This window comes from Parasteatoda tepidariorum, chromosome 5, assembly GCF_043381705.1.
Source record: "Parasteatoda tepidariorum isolate YZ-2023 chromosome 5, CAS_Ptep_4.0, whole genome shotgun sequence".
Lineage (NCBI taxonomy): Eukaryota > Metazoa > Arthropoda > Arachnida > Araneae > Theridiidae > Parasteatoda > Parasteatoda tepidariorum.
Window position 1 is genome coordinate 38,572,658 of NC_092208.1, and position 24,898 is coordinate 38,597,555.

At 31.7% G+C, this 24,898-nt stretch overlaps 1 protein-coding gene across 2 annotated transcripts in view; it reads left to right on the forward strand.

The window, feature by feature from the left end:
• Positions 1–24,834, forward strand: part of LOC107453526 (nose resistant to fluoxetine protein 6) — a gene marked incomplete at its 3' end in the record, with an annotated part of 40,290 nt that extends 15,456 nt beyond the window's left edge. For both annotated transcript variants that reach the window (XM_043043439.2, XM_071181298.1), the window contains 10 exon segments: positions 1,811–1,911; positions 2,942–3,109; positions 5,627–5,720; positions 6,039–6,122; positions 6,955–7,123; positions 8,379–8,458; positions 11,117–11,239; positions 15,294–15,414; positions 20,411–20,597; positions 24,692–24,834. In XM_043043439.2, coding sequence (XP_042899373.1) covers positions 1,811–1,911; positions 2,942–3,109; positions 5,627–5,720; positions 6,039–6,122; positions 6,955–7,123; positions 8,379–8,458; positions 11,117–11,239; positions 15,294–15,414; positions 20,411–20,597; positions 24,692–24,834 — 1,270 coding nt within the window.
• Between the last annotated feature and the right edge of the window lie 64 nt (positions 24,835–24,898).

Genomic DNA, 24,898 nt, shown 5'->3' on the forward strand with positions numbered 1-24,898 from the left:
TATATATATATATACATGATTGAATTATTAGCGTTTAAAGCTCAAGTTAACACAAGAAACAATTATATTTCCATATAAATTAATAAAATTTAACATAAAATGCTTAAAAAGTTAATAAGTTGCTTAATTTGCAAAAATGGCTTTCATATTATGCCACATATCTCATGAGGACAACCTACCGCATGCGAGTCCCTTCGTTGCGAATTCTGTTTCAATGCGTAATTCTGAGTTATCCTTCCTTAATTTTTTCATATGGTGATACTTAAAAAAACATATCGATATCTGAATCTTCATGATTTACATTTGATTTATCTGAATGCACTTTTTTCTAAACTTTGAATTGCAAGCACTTTTCTATATGAATAGAACACTTATTAATTTTGTAAAATAAAACTCTACTTATGCCTTTGGAACAGAATTTTCTTTAAACGTATTTGTAATACTCTTTTTCATTATTTTGTATTAATTTAGGTCAAAATGTGTGAAAAATAATTATGAAAAAATGAGTGAACTTGCATATTAATAATTTAAGGTTAAGAAATACAACATGAATTTTCGGCGATATTTTATGCGTCGAAGGTAAATTCTTCCAATCATGGCTCACTTCCAAACACTAATTTTTCAAATTTGAAATTATTTTCAGTTATTTAAATCTAATCGAAATAGTAATTCATCTTTGAAATATCTTTAATTTGCAAAATCAATTATTAATGAGTTTTTGAATGTGAATGAAAAACAATTTCTACTCTTCCTTTTAAATTACTTTTTTATATTTTATATTTTAGTACAAATATAATTCCTATAATCTAACATATTTTTCAGAAACTAATAGACTCTTTTTACAATTAATAGATAGCAAAATATATTCTTATAAGAAACTAGCGCGTGAGAAAAAAATATACATAAAAGGGCCAACGGTGTGCCATCTGCCTCACAGGGTTGACCATTTAACGTACCTTACAATTCGCTATATTATTGTAACGCCAAGGTTACTTATGCAATTTTATTCTATTTTATATTTTATATCCGTCGTTGAACCGCCAACCCAGTTTTTGGGTTTCCGACTACTATTGTTCAACTCCATAGCCTTGTAATTTTGAACCAATCCAGAAGACAAAGAAACTCCTGGATCAGTGGCCCAGACTTATTGATTTGTTATGGTAACATGGAGGACTTTGCGGCTGGACAGATTTAACGTGCATCAGTCACCATTTAGTACACAGAGAATCTTCGGCCAGCGGGAATCGAACCCACGAACTCTTGGGCACAGCGCCCTACCGACTAGGCTATCCCGACCCTAACTTACGCATGCTAATTGGGGCAAGAGAGACCGAGTTAGCTTGGTAGGTATGACACTGAGCCCATGACCAGGAGGTCGTGGATTTGATCCCCACCGGCAGCTGGTGCATGTTAAATCAATCGGGTTACGAAGTCCACCGTGTTTCCGTTTTAAAAAAATCACATATATAGGGGGGGGTACTGATCGAGGAATTTCCTTGTCTTCTGGATTGGTTTAAAATTACGAGACTACGTAGTTGAACATTGATAGCCGTTAGCTCAAAAATTGGGTCGACTATTCAACGACGGTTATAAAATTAAAATAAAATAAAATAGGTGCAAGAGTATTGGTTACCTAATCTACAGATATAGCTAAATAATTTAAGGTGCGTAATATAGGTGTTGTGGTTATAAATTTGTCCCAGCTACTTAACCTTTAAATACCTATAAAGCAATATATAATCAGTCCAAGTACACATTTTTTTATTTTAAACTTAACATTATTAATTTTTCTTCTTTTTGTGTTAAATAGAACTGCAATTATGGTCCTAATTCTCTTCGAAGTATTTGCTACGATGATTGATTTTCGTATAAGTTCAATACACCCTGACGAGGAATACAGATCTACATTAAGTAAGTTGGGAAAAAACATGAAGTTACTTAAGCAAAAGCAAGTAGTAAGCAAAAAGTTATCTAAGTCTGAGTTTTAGTTGAGAAGTATTAGAAATTAAAAAAATTTCTAAGTTGTTGTCTCATTGAAGCATGTTTGAAAAATACCAAATCTACGACTATTTTCACACTATGCTTGGAGATATGTGTATGTAGTTGATGTGTGCGTTGTCAATGCGTACCCTATTGTTGTCAATACGTACCAAAAGTTTAATTTGAATTTGAAATATATTAATTAAAATCAAATTTTTAAGTAAAAATGGAAATCTTATTTTTAACAAAATGGTGGCATTGGTGAAAAAGTTATCTGTCACCAAACTTTCTACCGAAGACCTTTTTCGCAGTGTAGAGTATGTTATTTTTGTAACAACCATGAGTTCTAAACTGTTATTTGTAACTGCAAGATAAATTGAAAGCGAACCAGTGCCCCCTTTGCTAAAAATAAAAATGACTCATAATTTTAATATTGAATAAAATACGCAGTGTTTTTGTCATAAAAAACTTTTTCGAACTCACTTTTAATATTTTAAGATACTCCATCTCCTATTTATTTATGCGTATAAAAAGATGCGAGAACCAAAATTTATTCATTTATTCCTTGTCTTGTTGACCACCCTTAAGACGAAATAACTTGTTTTTTAAATTAAAAATTCGTTTCTTCCATTATGTTATTTAAAAAAGGGTAAATAATTTGCCCAATTAAAAGATCTTGAAATCGTCTTATTAAATAGTACTTTAAATATTTATATGGTTTCTCAGTTTCTAAAAATTATTCATTCATTTTATTAAGCGAGTATGAAAATGGATAGTAAAAATGTGAAGCCTTAACAGCACATCCAATTCTCCAAACTAGTGATAGAGCGTAAGTTTCTGACACAAGCAAATAAACTGATTTTCTTTTTTTTTTTTTAATCTTAATTTAATGTGACTGTTTAGAATTATTATTTAAGAAATGATTTTAATTATGTAACTAAATGTCACTGCGTCTTTTTAGAGCTTTCAACAAAATGTTTACTGAGTTTTTCATACCGAACAAATGCAATTCGATTGTTCAAAAGAGATGACAACCCAGATTCAATAAAAATATTTCATGGCATGAAATTTTTAACAATGGCATGGATTATTCTAGGACACAGCATTCTATATAACACTAATGTCCTTTGTAAGTACAATGTGATTGTCATTTTTATATTAAAAAAACGCTTTAACGTACTTTATGTTTTGTTTCATATTGTAAGTCTCAAAAGTGAGCTATTTTTACTTTTAATGTTCAAAATCTGATTTTCTTCTTTTCCTTTTTAATCAGCTATCTAAACAATGTGTTACTTTCTTTTTCCTCTTTACCTTAGACAAAAATTTTTGATGGTTTTCCATCGATGGTCTAGCATAATCTTGATGGTAACCATCAAATATTCCATCATGAACCATTATAGTTTTCGATGCTAAACATCATAAGTAACCATCAATCCAATGCAGGAATTCGGATTGATTTATGATGGTCCAACGTAAGAATAGTAACTTGTTTTGACAGTTTATTCATGCTGAACCATCTGAAATTTCCATCATAGTTTCCTATAAATCAAATGTTGGAATGATCATGAGCCACCATCCCCCTAATGTAGAAAATCGGACTTATTTACGATGGGCCTACATAAAAAAAAAATTTTTGTTGGTATAGCCCTGCTGAAGCAACAGGAATTATAATTAAACAATCAAGAAAATGCATTGTTGTGCCTTTATGAACCATCTCGAATTTCCATTATAGTATCTTAGAAATCGAATCTTTGAACGATCATGAACGACCATCATTCCAATGTAGGAATTCGGACTGATTTGATGGCCCAACGTAAGAATAGTAACTTGTTTTGACAGTTTATTCATGCTGAACCATCAGAAATTTCCATCATAGTTTCCTAAAAATCTAATGTTGGAATGATCATGAGCCACCATCCCTCTAATGGAGGAAATCAGACTTATTTATGATGGGCCTACAAAAAAAATTGTTTTGTTGGTATATTCCTGCTGAAGCAACAAGAATTATAATTAAACAATCAAGAAAATGCATTGTTGTACCATGGCCAACTAGAAGGGGAAAGGCCGGAGAACTAGCTTATGTTTACTTGTGACGTCACAAATTCCGTCCGACCGGCGAACGTCGCTGAAACGAAGACGAAGTGAAAGAANATGGTCTAACATAAAAAAAAAATTGTTTTGATGGCGTGTTCCTGGGAACCAACAAGAATTCTCATTAAGCTATCATAGAAATGTATAGATGGAACCATCATGGATTGTTTCTCCATGAGAATCAAACTTCTCTTTATAGCTAACCATCATAATATTAAAATATCATTTTCCCTCATGGAATGATGGAAGTTTGTAGGCAGCCGACCAGATGGCTGAGTGGTTAGCGTGCCTGACTGCGGAGCTGATGGTCACGGGTTCGAATCCTGCTCAGGGCATGAATTTTTCTTTCTCTCTCTCTGTTTGTTCTATGTCCTTTCTCCTTTGTGTGTGATTGTGTGAATGTGACCAGCCCTATAAACATGTTTGTGGTTGTATGACATGGGCGACGCTGCTTCACCGCAACGCCGTCGTCGATTCTCATTGGATTGCAAATTTCTTGATTTGCGCACAGTTTTTCTTTATCTGTCTCTATCACATATGAATTTGCTGTTGCAGTTTTATCTTGTATAATTTTGAGTTCCATGGCTTCCTTATAAACTATTTTACCGTTTTTGCTACACTTTTCTTAACTTGTACTCACTTTGACTCAATCTCTAATTAGTCACTGTATTATAGTTTGTGTGTTTTTAGATAAATTGTTCCTTCAATGTCCTTACAGCAGGATTTATTTCCTCTATTTTTATACAGTTCTTGTTGGTCTTTCTTTTTTACTTACGCCTTAGCTGCTGTATCATTCATATTTTCAAGTCGAGTATCTTTTCAAATTGATTTACAGTATTATTATGGTCTTACATTGTATTTTCACTGCACTTCTCTAGACTTTTACACAATTCTTATTAGTTTCTCCTTATTACAAACTCCTTAGCTTTTGTATATTTTACATTTTTGAGTACAGTATCCCTTTAAATAAATGAAAGTTATTATTGTAGTCTAACATTATATTTTACCAGCACTTTTCTTGACTTACATAATTCTTATTAGCCTGTCGTTTTTACAAATGCCTTAGCTGCTGTATATTTCATATTTTTAGCTTTAATATCCTTTTAAATAAATGATCGGTATTACTATAGTCTATATATTATATTTTACCTACACACTTCTTCACTTGTACACAATTGTTATTGGTCTGTCTATTTCACAAACGCCTTAACTGCTGTATATTTCATATTTGTCGGTTTAGTATCCCTTGAAATTAATATACTGCATTATATGCTCACAGTATTATTCATTTATTTCTGCACTTTTCTTAACTTGTTCATAATTCCTATTGGTCTGTCCTCTTTAGATATTCTTCGAATTTTAAAGCTCCTTTGCTTTTGATTAAATATAACTATTGTATTGTACTGTTTATCGGGAATAATTTTTTTTAGATTAATAAACGTTAGAAATATAATTCTAAAAATAAATCTATTTTTGAAACTTTATCATATTATTTTATTCATTTTACTACAGATGATAATCATTTTTATGCAGCTTATTTAATGTTTGTTTTCAGCGCGACTTTTAGATGGAGTAAGACTGGCTGGACGTTTCTTCTTTCAAATAGCAATAAATTCATTTGCAGCTCCCGACACTTTCTTTTTTATAAGGTATGATTGAGAATTATTTTACCTCAAAACCTATTATAATCTGCTAAAGTATATAAGCAAGTGTTTATCTGTCTTTTATTCGCGAGTACTCACTGTACACCTTATTGCGCACAGTTATATTTTGCTTACTGGAACTCATCTTCTTTAAATTTTAAAGTATTAATCTCGCTTATAAAATACTCTTTCGAAATTTTCAAATAAAGTTTCTATCATTCATATAATTCTGTGCCTTTTTTATAATAATGTAAAAATGACAGTTTTTAATTTAATTTTGCATCCCCAAGAAATTTCTAATTACTTTTTCATGTATTATTACAGCGGATTTTTGGTAGTCTATTCTAACATGAAGTTAAACCTGCCAAAGATACCATTTGTTTATTTTGTATTATATCGTTATTTGAGGTAAGTAAATCAGTATTCATAATTATTTCTGTTCATAAAATTCCTTTTATTAGTGCAAATGATTTTTATTACTTTAAGTATAATTTTTCAATTGTTTTAAGTATAATTTCAAGTATAATTTTTCAATTGCAAAAATGTTTCAATTCGCTTAGAAAGTTCTCGAAATATGGCGAAATACACAAAAAGCATAATTAACATGAAGGGATCCAAATTTTGGAGCTTTCTCTTGCCGAACTATTGGGAACATGTTTCCCAGTTTGACGCTGACCCTACGTTTTGGGAGTTAGAAACCCGAATCCGTCAAAAAAATTTATGTTTATTAGGATAAAGTACGTTTTTTTGTCTGATTTTGTAACTTAAAATATCGTCTGCAATAACTGATTAGCATATTTGAGGTCACCCTTTCGAAGCATTAAGATTGAGATTGAGTCCTAGAATGTGAAGATCTGATCATTAGATAAAATGGTATTCAGGATCGTCCATTTTTTATGGCCCTCAGTACAATGAAAAAAGCCAAATTTATCGAACATTCATTTACTCTAAAAAATGTCCTGTCTTAAATGAGTAGTGAACTAACTTATTACGAAAGATCAGTCAATTAAGGCTAGCAAAAAGTATAATAAAATTTCGGTGTAAGTTTTATTCCTTATTTTTTTTTTATCTGCATAGAAACTTATTACTCCAATCTGGATCCGAAGCGAAACCTTAATTAACAAAGGGTTCCCCGAAATCTGGACATGGTCATACAACAAAGAAATGTTAACATTTTGCTTACGGCTGGTACAACATGTGGCACAATATTCAAAATTTAATTTATTTATTTCTTTAACAGACTGGTGCCACCGATTATGTTCATAATAGGCGTCTGGATTCTTTCTGCAAGCATAGATCAAGGACCCTTGTTTAAAGAGCATGTTTTTGAAGAGTTCATTGATCACTGTGACAAATTATGGTGGAAAAATATTTTATGTATCAACAATTATAGTGGAGTTGATGGTGAAGTAAGTTATCTATAGTACTAATATCTTTACTTCCGCGTAATACAGATTTTAATTTTAGTTATTTAAATGGTACTTGAATATATTAAGCATCAGAAACTCTACGTGCGCGTAACTTGAAAGGATAATGGCCTAACATTGCTGTCAGCTAACATCTGCATAACATCATTGTTATAGCCACATATTTATTAGCCAGAAAATAAAATCATCGGTGAATGTTTTGAACACAGATTAAAATATTAGTTCATATATTGAACATGGCTCAAAAAGCGTTTTTAAGAAAATGGGCACAGCTCTAAAGACGTTTTTAAGAAAATGAATGCAGTTCAAAAAGCGAATTTAAGAAAATAAATAAAGTTCAGAAAGCGTGTTTAAGAAAATAAATACAACTCAAAAAGCGTGTTTTAGAAAATGGACACAGTAAAAATTATGCGATTTCAATGTTCAGCCAAAGTTTTACAATTACACAAGGAGTCTCATACTAACTTTTCCTTACTTTAAGCATAATCAATTCCCAAGCATTAAAATCGGAATGATCTTTGAAATAAAATGAATGCAGTTCAAAAAGCGAATTTAAGAAAATAAATACAGTTCAGAAAGCGTGTTTAAGAAAATAAATACAACTCAAAAAGCTTGTTTAAGAAAATGGACACAGTAAAAATTAAGCTATTTCAATGTTCAGCCAAAGATTTACAATTACACAAGGAGTCTCATACTAACTTTTCCTTACTTTTTTTAAGCATAATCATTACCCAAACATTAAAATCGGGATAATCTTTGAAATAAAATGAATGCAGTTCAAAAAGCGAATTTAAGAAAATAAATACAGTTCAGAAAGCGTGTTTAAGAAAATATATGCAACTCAAAAAGCTTGTTTAAGAAAACGGACACAGTAGTAAAAATTAAGCTATTTCAATGCTCAGTCAAAGTTTTACAATTACACAAGAAATCTCATACTAACTTTTCCTTACTTTTTTTAAGCATAATCATTACCCAAACTTTAAAATCGGGATGATCTTTGAAATAAAGCTATGCTTCCCATTGTCATTACTGATTTGACAAAAGTGTTGCCATTTTGTGAGAAAGTTTTTTTTCCCTAATAATGTTGTCTCATTGAACAAAATTATGCTCAAATCCTTAGAGTGATCCAATTCTATTCCAATACTATGTAATTAAAAAAAGAAATTCACATTTCGTTTTCTTCTAATATTTATTTGTTGTGGATATTAACTCTATCCATCGGTTTCTTTTATACTAGTGTATGCCCTGGACATGGTATATAGCAGTGGATCTCCAGCTTTACGTATTGTGTTATTTTCTCTTAAATATTTTAAGAAGGTAAGTAACTTCAAATTACTGAAAAACACTTCATGCTTAATTTTATACACGGTTGGAAATTTCTCGGAAATAATGGTTAAACAACAATTTATTTTATATTTTATCACATTCAAGCAAAACTGTCAAATAACCATAAATAAAATGGTAACCAAACTATTAACAGAGAGAAAAACCAATTATTAACTACTTTCTCTTGATACGGTCAAACTACAAGAATTTTATCGCACCAACTAAGCCCACCTAATTAATCCACTTAGTTCCTTGCATCTTCCCGCAGATTTCAGCCTAGAGGGCTAATCTGTCAGTCTCATGACAACCAAAACAACCCAGCGTTGACACCCACAATATTTTCTCCATTTTCTACGACACATGAAGAATTTCCAGTGTCCTGCACTCCCCAATTTGGGTCCCGCACTCTCCGATGTCCGTTGCCTAGTGAAAAACCTAACTCCTGTATCCAGTTTTTAAAAAAAAAATTACGGTTTTGAAACCATACTAGTTGTAAATAGTTAAAAAAGTCGCATAACTTTGTATTCATGGTTTTATAGCCATACTAGTTATAAACAGTTTCAAAAACGTAAAGGTAAAAATGTTCTTTACCGAAAATTTTTCGCTCAATCAGCTGGACAAACTGCTGCCGGTCATTTAACCATAATTTCAGAATAAAAATTCTAACAGTGTAGAATAATTCAGTTAGGAAAAACATTTATTTAAAAATCATTTTGTGCAAATAGTTTTTTATACAGTAGCGAGAATATTAATTGAATAATAGATAAACTGAACGTATTTCTAAACGTAACTTAGAACGTAAACTTCAGAAGCAACTCTGTAAGAATTTAAGTAAATGAATATGTTTTGGAAGTATTTTCCATACAACGACTTAGATTCTTGTCTAAAGCTTTAATGAAGAACTGAATTTATTAGAAAACTAGATTGTATGTTAGACTAGACTAGAAAATAGTACTAACCCCTTCATTCTCGCTCCCGCGAAAATGACGGGGTGAGGTTTCGCCTTCTATTTCTCGCTCCTCTGAAATTTCCGTTCAGTAGTAACGAGCCAATAAGAATAAAACTAATTCATTTCTTTTGCCCGGAACACATTTTATTTCTCATTTTACACACCAGATGACAGTACCAGGATATTTTTAAAGTAATTGTAGATACTTAGTTTTTCTTAAACTAGATGTCAGCACTAATCAAATACGTGTATTTGCACTTTTATGACAGTTTTCTTGAAAATTAACCGATCGTTAAGGGGTTAAGAACACTAGAAAATAGTATTTAGAAACTGATGATACGTAAAGCATCAAAATCTCTCGTCTGTCTAGAATTAAATTGATAGGAAGAATTCCCACTCAATAACAAAAGTTCTCAAAAATCCCTCTCGAAGAAGCAAATTGAAATTGTTCAGTAATTTTTTTGTGCGGGACTGAAATCCCTTCTTTCACCCACTGCCAAAAATTCAGTGGAACACAAGCACAGACTGTTTTAGAGGTTTAAGAGAGATGCACACCCAAACTCTTCCTTTAAATTATCATAGATAGAAAGGAAATTGGCTAAATTTAATTTTATAGTTTAAATAGTTATAATTACTTGATAAGTTTTGAGTGTTGAAGGATAATTTTAAAAACTGTTTATAGTTTATTCTTCTTTTTTTTTATTCAAGAACAAAATGATTCCTCGTGCACCACTGAAAAAGTACAGTAATTTATTCATTCAAATAAATAATTCCAAGAAATTGAAGCAGTGAGATATTACCTGATTGAAAAGCTTCTTTCGCTTCAAAAATGTACAAAAAGGAAACAACAGTCTACGTGTTTTAAGCGCATCAGATATGGATGCCCTTTTTAAAGTTTCGCCTGACGTGAGTGTAAGAAAAATAAACTTATTTAAAATAAAAAATTAAAGTTCCTGACGAAAAATTGAAAATAATGATGAGAAACAAAGACCAGTTAAACCAAAAGAGAGAAAAAAATGAAAAGCAGAACAAAAAAAACACATTGGCAGAGAGGCAAATCAGCGTTATGGGGAAGAGGGAAGGAACTAATGTCGTTATAAAGAGATTCAGCATTCAAATGAATAAAGTAAGATTCCCGGGTATCAAGATGAGCTGATGTGACTGGGGTGGAAATATTTTTAGCAAAATCTGTAAAACCAAACCAAAATCTGCTAGTTTGTAAAACCAAAAAAAAAAAAAAAATTATACTTCATTTTAAAAAAATCCGGAACGAGCTTACAATCATAGTGGCAAGTGAATTTGTATTTCTAAAATACACTGGTTATCATAAATTAAGGAAAATTCACAAAAATCGCNTCGTAAAACCAAAAAAAAAAAAAAAAAATTATACTTCATTTTAAAAAAATCCAAAACAAGCTTACAATAATAGTGGCAAGTGAATTTGTATTTCTAAAGTATTTTTATAATTAGTTTTACTTTATTCACAAAAATCTTAAAAGTTTTTCTTAATTCTGAAGACAATAATCATGGCAAGTAGTGTAGAAAGTGGTGTAGTTTTTGTAACTTGAAAAATATTTTTTAAATTAATTTTACTCTATTTATAAAAATCCGAAAGAAATTTTATTAATTTTGAAGATAATAAATAGTGGCTATTGTTTTTGCAATTAATTTTTTTAAAAATAAGTTTATTTCATTTTCAGAAATCCAAAAAGAGTTTTATTTATTCTGAAGACAACAGTAGTGGCAAGTGTGTTTTATCTAATGGCGTATTACGTTCATTACGACTTACCTCCTGTACCCTTTTTGATATACATCGCTCCAAAGTAAGTATATGAAGGGTGTTTATCAATAACTACCCTTCACTTAATACTATGAGTGTAATATCACGCATATCAAAGCTTAATGTTCCCTAATTGGATTCCTGCAAGCGACGTCATCGCGGTTAAGTCGTGGCATTTGTTTATAGCACGATTCTGAAGAAAATCAGGAACGACACACAGTAACCAATAAAATCTGGCCTGAAAATTGAGTCAGTGTTATAATAGACCAAGCCTTATTGCTGTAACGTTAAACTGCTAAACTCAACCACGTAAGTAAGTGCAATCATGCGATTATTTAGGCCTAATGACGTATTCTTATTCTCGAGTTACAATTATTCAATTCAGTAACAACCATTCAATTTTAATTCCACGTGGTAGTTTTTTCCGATACAAATTTTTCTAATATATATCAATCACTATTGGTGACGTGGTGACATCGTTTTTGAGCTTTTGTTGTTCAAAGTGATGACATATTAACAGAAATTACAAATACCCAATTTTTGTATGGCATTGTCAGTATGGTCTTGCATTTGTTTTATTCGTTACCGTCGTTAAACAGTTGACGACTACAAGTGTTCAACTCCATAGCCTTATAATTTTGAACTAAACTCAAAAGACAAGGAAACTTCCGGATAGTCAGAAATTCGCTTTCGTTGATGACTTTTTGATGAAACTAACACGCATCTACGTTAGATGTAGAGAAGGAATCTGAGCACTCCCCCGGTTAGTCTAACGGCAAGGGGACTCTGACCCATGATCTGTCTACCTCTGAGGATATTTTCAGCACTGTGGTTGGTGCAAGCCAACGGTGGGATTCGAATCGACCAACTGTCGCTGGGATTTGAACATGGGACGCGTCATTATGAGACGAGTGCTGTATCCTCTAAGCTATCACCGTTCTTCTTGCGTTTTTTTTCTTTTTCGTATCATTCAGTTTTGATGTGCATGACTTTAAAATCCCCTTTTTTTAAATAAATTTTATATAGATAAGGTAATTGTCACCTTATCTATATAATTTCCGATTTTAATAACATAAGCCACAAGTTAGTAATCCGACTATTGTTTCGATCTATTACATGCTTCAACAAGTTTACTAAATTAAGCTGTTTTAGTATCTAGTGAGCAAGAGAGAATGAATTCTACGAAACAATCCAGAATAAACTATGACAGCTGCTCTGGGGTTCGCGAACAAAAGTGATCATGCGAGTGGTATGGGCGTAATATGAATGAAAAAGTACAAACACGATTTGCAACTTTGACCATTCACATTTTATGTCAATAAGAAAGAAGAAATTCATTTATATCTGATTAATCAAAGGATTAAGCTTAAAGATGGTTATTTAAAAAAAAAATATGCTAGTTCCACAAGACAAATAAACTAGTTTTTGATATTTTTATCTCCCCGTAAGTCTCCTTCACCTCGATAATGATTGGTAAAAGTTTGGAAACTCATTTTTTTCTCATTAAATTATTAAATCTATATGCCATTTACATTAATTTTTTTTTTTATAATTCTAGAAATATACAATAAGAATACCAGAGAGTTTCAAAAAAGGTAAACTGATTCTCTAAGAAAATGAATAAGAAATAACAATATAAGGAATAAACAGGACTTACTTATTCTAAAAGCTCTGTTGTAAAAATTATGCTGGGGAGATAAGTTTTTTGTTGCATTTATACAAATACTTGATCTTGCCCAGTTCGTGCGTTTGAATTTCAAATCCGAAATAAGTTTTGCTCCTAAAGTTACAGATTTATTCTTTAAATTACATTTTAGTCTATTTTCTGTCGAAATGTACAAGTTTAAAAGCGTTTTATACAACAGGGGGTCGTGTAAATGTTACGACAAACTTCTAGAGGAGTCAGAGCTTATCGTCAGAATTAGAATTGCTTATAAATCCTTGCCCTGAAGCGTTGTCGCAGGCAAATAAGTGCACGTCCCTATTATGATCTGCCCAGAAGTGCACGAAAAAGACAGGTCATAATGAGGAATGCGCAACTAGCGGCGTATGACAACATTTTCCGAAATGGGTTCCTGTGGAAATTTAGTCCTGATGATGTACCGCAACTCCCCCAGCAGTCCATCGCAACTATCATGTGACCCCCTATTATACGCAGCGTTTTTAAATTTGTACATTTTGACAAAAAATAGACTAAAAATGCCATTTAAAAGGAACACAGCAGTTTGGAGAGACATACTGATTGCATACTTGAAATCAGAAACATGAAAATATCCAAGATCCGCTAAAAAACATCTCTATAACAGAAAACAAAGAAATTATTCCCCAGTGTTATAATTGTAACCGATATGCACATCACTGTAATAATATTCAAATCATAAAACAAGCAAGAGAAAAGTAACTGAACACCACTAGCAGAAACCTTATTTAAAATCATCTAAGAGGCGTTACAAGATGAATCTCCGACACTATAGTTACTATTTTATTTTATTTTATAACCGGCGTTGAGCAGGCGATCAAATTTTGAGTTTACCACCACCAATGTTCAACTCCATAGCCTTGTGATTTTGAACCAAATGCAGAAAACAAGCAAACTCCTGAATTGGGAGAAATTCGCCTTCGCGGAGGATTTTTCAATGAAACTAAGTCGCATTAGCATTGCATTGAAAGGAAAATCGCTAAGAACTCCCACGGTTTGTCTGATGGCAAAGGAACTCTAACCCATTGATGATATTTTAAGTCAGCACTGTGGTTGGTGTAAGCCAGGTGTGGAATTCGTGTCGACCAGCCATTGCAAGTATTCGAACCCAGGTGACCTGGTAGGGAGGAAAGCTCTCAATCCATTGAGTGACCCTGGCTCTAGACTTACTATAGTTGTACTCAACTACTATATTCACACACTTACTACGCTATAGTGTAGGTCTCTATAGTAACCGACATCGCTATTCTACATAGAGATCGTATAGAAATCGCTAAAATAATGGATTGGCCTATTTTTTTTAGGAGCAAGTAGTGCTTTGCTTCGGCAATTGCGATGAACTGAAAACTATTTCTCAGTTAACTGGGGCTGTATGTCGCTAACACTTACTACTGCTGTATGAAATGAGCAAACCAGTGAACCTCAGCTAGAGATCATCTCGTGACAGCTAGACAGTATTTTACTTGCAGTTAGCAATAAATAACTTATTTCTACGAGCCTAAATTCTCCATTGTCTCATTTTAGCGTTATTAGAACAAATTTAATAAACAAAAGAAGTTAAATATTCTGAGATTCATTATAAATTTATCGCATTATTTGTATAATGAATGTAATAATGAATGAGGTAATATCCGTTATACATGTAACTAATTAGGAATATTCAGATTACAATCTTGCTACTTATATTGTATAATTCGTTCCATTTCCATTGTATAATTATTGCATTTAATGTGATGAGGTTCTACACTAATTTTGAGTAGCCATGTGCCATATGTAATGTGGTACGTATTTTTTACAGTTTCAAAGTTGCTTAAGTTAGCATTGCAAAGTGCTTTGAGTAACGCTTTTTTTTAATCTTGGCCATTTTTTGATACATTTTTTGTTCCTTTCTAGAGGGAATTTAAATCCATACTTAATATTTTAATGGATAAAATATTTAGAAATACTTCTCAGAACATTAGTTTTATTGGAATAAGCAAAAACTAGACAAACAGTTAGCATTGTTTTATATTTCTGAATAAATGAATAAATTATTTTTGTGTTAATATTTCTCTTTTAGAAGGAAAAGGGCGCACAGCATAGCTAATAACGGTACTTAAAAGATAGTTCTTTATTGCTTTATTTTGACTTATAAAAATCTATAATGTAACTGATTATAAGTTTTATTAACTTAAACTAAAGAATTGACATGTAGGAATTATTTGTGTGAAAAAATAAACACAATCCAGTGCAACTTGTGGTAATAAAAACAGTTTACACACACGTTAATTAATACTTCACTGTCAGTACAGAATTTTCTTATTAATAGCATCTGTATACTTCTGATTTGAGCTTATTGAGTTGTTTACACTTACAGGATTACTTGAACATTTTTTAATAACATTGGTTTTATTTGCAGAGCTTCCTTGTACTATACAAAAATAGCACACGTAAGACCAGATCCACACATCGGTTCTTACTGTGTGGGCATTTTGATGGGTTACTATATTGCCACCCAGAAGAAAATAAACTTATCGAGGGTATGTATAGAAACTGCTTAAATCAATTTTTCGTATATTGAATATCAACCATTTGAGAAATATTTGAAAATATACAGTGATGAATGTAATAAAGTGACAACGCTTCAGATGCTATTTAGTTTTTTTAAAACTTAGATCCCTTCCCTCTCACTTCCGTCAAAATCATGGGATGAGATTTTGTCTCCTATTTCTGGTGCTTTTTTTATTTCTTATTTTACACACTCGGTGGCTGCATCAGACTATTTTTAATGTAACTGGAGATAATTGTTTAATTAACTAGATGGCAGCACTATCCAAATGTATGTATCCTGTGACATGTATTTCACACTCTTATCTCAGCTACCTATGCTGCTCTTGGTGAATACACGAGGTTTATGTTCTGCGATAAAATATTTTTCAATATTATGTATAGTGAGCGAAAATAAAGATATCACTCTGAATAACTTTCGTTCTAATGATCGAATTTTCACGTACTAAGTGTCAATCTTATTGGTTCCAGGGAGTAGCCGCAAATATGCTAATTATTTAGCGAAAATTATTAATTAATGCTAATTAATGCAAATATGCTAATTATTAGCGAAAATTAAAAGTTGCGACATCAGACTCTAAAACATACTTTCTCTGAATCAACATATATATGTTGCATCGCCACCCTAGCGCCACCTGTGAGTAAGCAGACTCCCTTACATTCTCTCACTGAACGGCTACGGGGAGCGAGCTCATTAAGATGTTCCAGCTCTAATTATTTTGTACTGCCATTTAAGTGTTTTTTGTCATAATAAAAGCTTTAAAATGCAACCCTAGACTGCTTTGAAGCTTCATCGACACTCCNAAAAAAAGCTAAGTTTGTTAGCATAACTAGTAATAAGACATATATTCTTAATAATTAAAAATAAAATATAATGTATAAATGTGCGTTTGCAGAACAGTACTTCATCAAGGGACACACTGCCTGCAAACACGCAGGAGCTTTTCTGTTGTTAGTGGATTTAACCAAAACTAACAGTGCAGCGAGGCCTCTTAATGAAAAGACAAGAAAAAAACTTTTACCACAAATTAATATCACTATAAATTTGAAAAAGAATCACACCTAAAAGGTACAAATTTTAAATCAGCAATTGAATGAAACGCCTCCTTAGACCACAATATAAGTAAATCTAAGCAAAGTAACAGTTACAGTTAATAAAAGTGACAATATTAAGTATTCCGAATCAATAAGAGAAAAAAAATTAAGTGCTGACACCTGTGAAGGAATTCCTGAAAAGTAAAACTTCTAATCATTGAGCAATAAGCATCCAAGTGCTGCCATCTGTTTTGGAAAATGAAATATATATAGATAGATAGATAAATATTTACATATTTGGATTCTTAACCATCAAAATATAGGGAGTACCCGCAATCTGGGAAATATGGTCCCCATCGTTTGGTTAGGAGAGTGTTCCAAGGTTGGGACTCCTTAACGTTAATATCACTTTCTGCGTTTTTTCTCATATTTTTAAAACTAATTAAGCAATTCCAAAAAAAATTTCCCTCACCCGTAAAACCCGTTTACCCAAAGATCATTTCATGCAAAAAATAATTTTTAATAATTATTTATATTTTTTATATTATTTAATTTAAATGAGGATGAAATATTTTCGAATAATGAGGTGTAATTTTTTTATACCACACTAATCTTCATATTTTTCTATTGAGAAATATAAAGTTTCAACTGTTTTTATTAAGTAAAGGCCGAGAAAAATTTAAAATTATTGTTATTTTAGAAAAAATAATTTGGCTATAATATAAAAAAATGACGATGAAGTAATATTTAAATGGGGCAATTAATATTTAAATGTGGTTAATTTACACGGGCGCGAGGTAGCATAGCATTGCATTAATATTTTTTTCGCTAATAACCGATTGCTATTTTTATTGTAAAATATGTTTCTTTTCAGTTGTCTATTGAAGAATGAAATATTTTATTGGGAAAAAAGAAACATTTTATTTAACGAATGTCAAGTTTTATAAAAGCATGTTTCCGATAGAATGTCATCATCCGATTGTGTTTATGTATAATGGGATTATATTTTATTTCTTAGTTTGTTTATTCAATAATTGATACAATTTCAATAATTACAAATTCGTATGCATAGATTTTGAATGATTATGTGTGGGCAAGGGCTAATCGACAATGCCAACCTTCATCTATGAAAAGGTACCCCATCATAGGAATCAAGTTGTCATGTCTTACATACTAGTAAACTGGAATTATATATTTGTAGTGGTAGATGTACTACAGCACTTCCCCACCAAAATTATATCTGCAAAAGAATTCATTGAACGAATACCACTAGTTGATTCATTGCTGTTTTGTGAGAAGCCGGGAGAGCTGTATTAAGATTACCGTACTTTTTGAGTGCTGATCGTGAGAGCTGCATTAAGTTCATGGTCGAGGTCGCTCTTGTGTTGCCATTAGCAGTCGAGTGAATGTGTTGTATGTTATGTGTAATCGAAACTGAGTAGCAACGGCGCGAGGAGGTGGAAAATGTCGCAGTCACAAGTAGCCAGTCAACTGTTCAATGTGTATCATCCATCTAAGTAGGCGTGTTCAAATCGTAGTGGGTGTTTCTGCCAAGGTAGGCGTGTTCATATCGAGGGGGGAGTTTCTGTCAAGGTAGGCATGTTCACATCACGTCCGGGACAACAATGTGGGGCGAGGGCTAATCGACAATGTCAACCTTCATCTATGAAAAAGTACCCCATCATAGGAATCGAGTAGACATGTCTTATATACTAGTGAATTGGAATTATATATTTGTAGTGGTAGATGCACTACTATATGTATATTAATTTCTTCAATCTATATTTTACAATATACTAGCTGAATACCCGCTCTTCGCACGGGGAGAGTAAAAAAATAATAATAATCCATAAATCAGTATTGACAAACACTCATGCTCAAAACTTAAAATCGAAACGAACGCGAAGATGTTTAAATTATTTTAAAAGTTTTACTTATATTATTTATAAGAAATGGCAACTTTTTTAGCGCTACAGCAAGCCAATCAGCGAAATCAGTGATTTTGCTGAATTATAATTTTTCTAAATTTTAAGCATTATAGTCTAATTTTCTAATTTTCTTAACCCGTTGAATACCACGCTAATTTTACATGGCTTGCTCGTCGGGCCACACGGTAAATAACTACAACATAAGTTTGCAAATATGGACAGATTTTCCTAGTTTATAAAAGGTTTAGCATGACATATCTGAAAAAAGTGGTGAATTATATATGCCTACGAATTGTTTAAAAATAGTGGTGAATAAAAATATACTAAAGTGAATTTATTAAACCACGAATCACAATAATTAAGTAAATTTTGAATAAATTTTCTGCAATTCCATAAAAGAGTGTAAATTTTATAGTTCTATATCATGTTAGTCAGCTGCTTTTCGCGGTCTATGTGAAAAGTCAGTGTCAGCAAGCGGTGACAGACGCAGCCTAAATGTATTTGCAGTGTCTGCCACCGGTGGTTGACGCAGCCTAAATGCAGTTTCAGTGTCAGCCACCGGTGGTTGAAGCGGCCTAAATGGAAAGTCCAGAGTCAGGCACCGATGGTTGAGGCTGCCTAAATGGAAAGTCCAGAGTCAGGCACCGATGGCTAACGCGGCGCTCAACGTTTTAAGCTATTAAAAATGAGATCTGGAACAAAGCGAGATACGACATTTCAAAAAGAAGAAGAGTTGGTTTTGGGCTGACGAAGTTAAAATCTGATGAAATGATTTATTTTCTATCTCATAAATTGCTGCTCTGAAATTATTTTGACATACAAATTCCCTTTTCTTTCAAAAAGTTCTACACTTTCTTCATACTAAGTGAATTTATCTGAAATTTCGAAAAACAATCATCTCTCCATAAGCAGTCACAAAGCCATTAGGTCTATTAGATAGTCTGGCAGATAATTTTGAGATTTTGCAGCTGGCTCCGTTTCTAAGGCAGCTAAAACTGTTACTGTTATAAAACGTAACAAACAATTGCGAAGTGTTAAAGGTCTTTAGTCTTTTTTTCTCCTCAGAAAGCCTCAAAATCCTAAAAAACATGGTTACTTCATCACAGCATAGGCCTCAATCGGTAGGTAACAAGTGAAACTTAGGGAAAAACATATTGAGGCACCCTCAAGTATATTTTTCCCTAAGTTTCCCCCTTGGCAAAATTGGCGACTTATGTTTGGCGCTATTCCTGTTTGTGCGGAACACCGTGGTAACAGGAATGGCGGCCAAAACATAATGATATTTTAATAAAACATTGGGAAATTTCAACAAAACATCGGATAAAGCTTGCAATCAACCCAATGTAAGAAAAATTAATAAATCCATTAAAAAGGATTTTGAATCGAAGCAAAGATTAATGGAGTAGGCGCAGAAAGAAAAGAAAAAAAATTCCTTTCTTCATTAAGCTTGAATATTCTCATATTTAGGTGCTCAGAATTATCTAATAACAGTTAGATACTGTCTAAATTTATCATGAATAGAATCTGTGTTCCTCCTTCGTCACATAAATTCGACGAAATACGAATCGAAAATGGCGTCTGTAATACCGGACTAGCGGTGACATTTTTTTCTTAAATCCCTTTTTATGACTGCCCACATACCTTCGATCTTATTTACCAGATTCAAAAGTAACCTCGCCAGCCGGTATCCAACGTAGAACTAACGGACCTCTGAAATTGCAACCGTTGAAAATTTAAAAATAACGCTAAAACCTAAACCAATCAGAATCACGATTGGGTTTCAACATCGCCCAGCTTGGCGATCAACCGCGATCACAACGTGGCGAGAATCAAGGGGCACCCTCAAATATAGTCTACCCGAAACTTATTGCGTTACACAATTCATTGAACCATATTGGAGGATATTATTTCGAATTTAATGTACACAGTTATCCCTAACAGTATTTATATAAACAATAAATTGTATGCCTAATGTTTCATTATTTTTGCTTTCATGTCTCAATAGTCGAAAATATTTATTGGTTGGTCCCTATCAATTCTGTTTGGAGGATTCGTCGTCTTTGCAACTTATTTATGGAACTCAGGACGCGTTGCTACTACATTGGAGTCTGCGTTGTATGGTGGATTCCATAGACTTTTATGGTGCTTAATGATTTCATGGATTACGTACATGTGCATCAATGAAAATGGAGGTAAATTTATAAAATAAATTTAGAATTTTTTTTTCTTAATAGACAGATTCAAAATTTATATATTTGAGATTCTCGATGAAAATGACATGCATGTTTGAATAGAATTTTAATGATGAAAAATCAGAAGGATATAAAATGAACAAATTGGGTTGAAGAATCAAGCATCAAATTAAATACTGTAATTTTTCAATCATTATTGAGATCAATGCGAAGCTTTTAATTCCAACTGTTAATAGCCATGAATTTAGACGTATAAAAAATTCACTACTGCGCAACAATTTTGTAACACCCCATTAAAAAATCTCTCTAATAATTTTTTTATTTTATCATTTATTATCGCAATGGTAATTTGCTTAGTTTTCTAATTTTCCGTTTGACAGACGCAAGAAAATTCTTGTTATTTTTTTTTTTTTTTTTTAAATTTTAGTGAACATTTATTTCTTCAATATATAAAAAAGTAAATAAAAGAAATGAAATTTAAAAAATTGGTGGAGGTTTACATTTTTAGCAATTTTTTGCTTGCGCCCAGCTAAGCAAAAGGTAACCTCATTTTCTTCTAATTTTTAATTTAAAAAAAATATGCACAACAAATTTACAATTACTAAAATTATACAACTACAAATTATATTCCTTAATCTCCGCTCTTACTCTACATTTTTATTAGTCTTCACAAATACGAAATCAGAAAATATGGACATTAGGAATCGCAATGTAAAACTTAACAAAAGATAAAGAACAAAAGCCATAGCAAAATCAGTCGAATTACTATTAAAAAAGGCAAAATTAAACACAAAAAAACTAGTTTAATCCGCATATTGAAGTTGGAGATTTTCTAATAGTTAAATTTGTTGGAAGTGATATGGAATAGTTATTTGATTATCCTTATTAGATAGTCTAAAGAATTAATCACATGAGTATTTTACTCTTGAAATGAAAACTTCACATTCTTGCTTGACAACAAAACTTTATAAACTTTATTTACATGCACACCGCCACACTGGCTGTTCGGGTCGTTCTGAAAAATAAGAGTTGAATTTACTTGCACTCAGTAAGTTTTCATTGAGGACTTTATGACCTGCGTCGATAAGAATTTCCATAATCCCTTGTCAATATTTCTATGATAAGTCTAACCTGCTGTAACTCTCTAGCTAAAATTAGATATCTGAACACTAACTCAGGTAAGCTTTAATCGCTATTTTAAATTTACTGAGATGAAGAAAATTCAAAAGTGCACAAAACTTGCTCATTTCTTTCTTTAAAAGTTGAGAACTTTAATGCTATTTTTTTTAATCCAATTAAACNTTTTCAAAATATATGCTTTGTGAGGGAATTGCAGGACCAGTTGGTGAGCGCTTGGTACCAGATACCTCAGACTTGTGGAATCGATACCATGGCGTGTGCTAGCAGTTTTGAGGGCTAAAGGTGGTCCTACTTGTTATTAGCAGGGTGGTCATAATGTAATTGCTCTTCGGTGTATTTGTTTTATTTATTTCTTTAATTAAATCGATGATTGAACCTTATTAAACTGTAAAGAGATGTAAAGAAGATAAAACAAGCAGTTTTTTTGTAAGCATTGAAATTTTTTTAATGTGATTTCAATTGTTAATTATATTAATTTTGGGTAACTCCAGCAATGCATCATTTGTACAAAAGTTTCGGTTATTAAACTTTGCTTAAATATTGAAGAATAAATTTGATGAAATTGAAAACAAAAATTTTTGAATCATTGGTCTTACAATATTTTCCATAATTGTTTTTTTTTTTCTGGATTCGGATTTCTAACCCCCAAGACATTGGGGGTAGTCACAATCTGGCGATAGTTTGGTCAGAAAAGCTGTCCAAAGATTGAACTCCTTCATGTTAATGTACTTATGCTTATTTCACCATATTTCGAAAACTTTTAAGCTAATTGAAAAATTCTGCGCACAATTTTAAAATTCGATTATCCAAATATAATAGCTGACAAAAAGTAGGTTTAAATAAAGATTGCTTATATTTTATTATGTTATTTAAAAATAATCAAAAACCATTCGGATTGTAGGTTGAACTTTTTTACTTCATCGTAAAGAATAAAATATTAAATGATGAAATACCAGCGAAATCGGTCAAATAGTTCGTGCTGCCGAATCGACTGAGAAACCAACTGAGATCGGTTGAATCGATATAGAAATCAAATTTAGAGAAACTCGTATTTATTAAAACTCGATTTCTCAGAAACTATTGAACCGATTTCGCTCACATTTTGTATTGTGCCTTTTAAAATTGTATTACTTAAAATGGTGAAAGAAATCGTGTACCTCAAAATTTAAAATGTTTTCGACTATTATTAAATAAAATAATAAAAAATAATAAATATTAACTGAAAGTTATATTTTGCTTTGAGTTCGCTTTGGAAAAATGATATTTATAAATGTGCTAAATCACTCTTCTGACCAAACTATCGGGACAATATTTCCCAGATTGCGCACACCCCTATATTTTGTGGGTCAGAAATCCTAATCAGTCGAAGAAAAGATGGTTCTTCAGAGAAAGTACATTTTTGTGCCTGATTTCGTAACTTAAGATAACGGCAGCACTAATTAATTAGCATATGTGAGGACACCCTCTCGAACCATTAAGATCGAATCCTAGAACGTGAAGATTCAATCCTCAGATCAAAAGTGATTCAGGGTAGTCACTTAATTTATTTATTTATTTGCACACTGTATGCCCGTCATCTGTATACATTACTGATACTATAATTACTGTACATCACTTATCTCTATTAATATTTGATCAATTTAATGATAAAAATAAATATTTGTTCAATCCAAAACGAAAAGGATATATTTATCCACTTTCGCTCCCAAATTAAAAATATAAACGTTGTCAGGTAAGAGTTTTCGAAATAATTTTATGTCCATTTCATGATTTTTAAAACTGAATTATAAAATATTGAAATAATGCAATTTTAGCATTACTAAATTGGGCTCTTTCAAAATATTTATTTCAGGTCCCAAGCCAGGTACACAAGCAAAAATATATCACGGTTGCCATAAAATACATAAACAAATAATAATTCTAAGTTAAATAAAAGACTTTGACGAGAAACAATTGCATTTCAATTAAATCGTGGTGCGATACAATGTTGTATTTAATTAGCTTCATATTAAATAACATTCTAACTTATGTGGAGCAACTTAGCTCAACTTTAACACGCCATTTAGTTTATAAATGATCAGCTGGCACTGACATCATAGGTCACATGCGTGGGTAACCGTGGTCTTCTTCTTGAAGTGCAAGTACCCAATTGTAACTGGCGAATAAAATGTTAACATTAGCATGATGATGATTGTAATATAAATTAGCTTTCATGATTAAAAATAAAATTTGATTTTTATATTTTTTTGAAAATAAACAACTAAGCATTTTTTTTTCCTTGTCAAGTTCAAAGCTCTCTAAATTTGTATCAAAGTTTATCCCAATTAATATTTAATTTAGTCAAATAAAATTATTAATATATACTAAATCAAAATGCATGTACACAAAAATATATACTTAACAAATTTTTTTAACTTTATTACCCTAATAAAACGTTGTTAAAGCACAAAATTATCTCGCATAGCTTTCTATAAGAATGATTTAAATAAAAATTATTTTTAAACATTTGTGTAATTTCATTTATTGACGTTTAACTTGGATTGTTCTAGTAAGACAATACCTAGTTGGATTGTCCTAGTATGAGTTGGATTGCCCTAGTACGACAAATTCACAAATGCTTAATTTTCGTTATCAGTTTCTTTTAGTTTCAGAATGCCTATTAATTAAAAACAGAGGGTACAATTATTCAAAAAATAATTAATTATTTCAAAAATGCATTCGATTTGTATTCTGTGTTAGAGTAATTTATTAATATTCGACGATTAGTTAACAAAATAAGAAAAATTTTAAACATATACAAAAGTATATTCTGTATTAGGATTTCAATCAATAATAGTAAACAAAATAGACTATTATTAATTTTAGTGTTGACGGCATCTGTAAAAATATGTAGTAATTGAGTCGATATTATTTTATTTTACAATAATATATTTTTTATAATCTTATTTTCACAGGTGTAGTTCAGTCCGTTTTAAGTTGGTATGGTTTTGTTCCACTTGGACGTCTGACTTATATGGCATACTTACTTCATCCAATCATTATAATACTGTGTTTTGGACGATTTCGACATTCTATTGCTGCGGATCAAATGTTCTTGGTAAAGTATCAAAAAGGGGGGATACTTATATACATCTTTAAGGGAAGCAAGACGTTTTCGATGT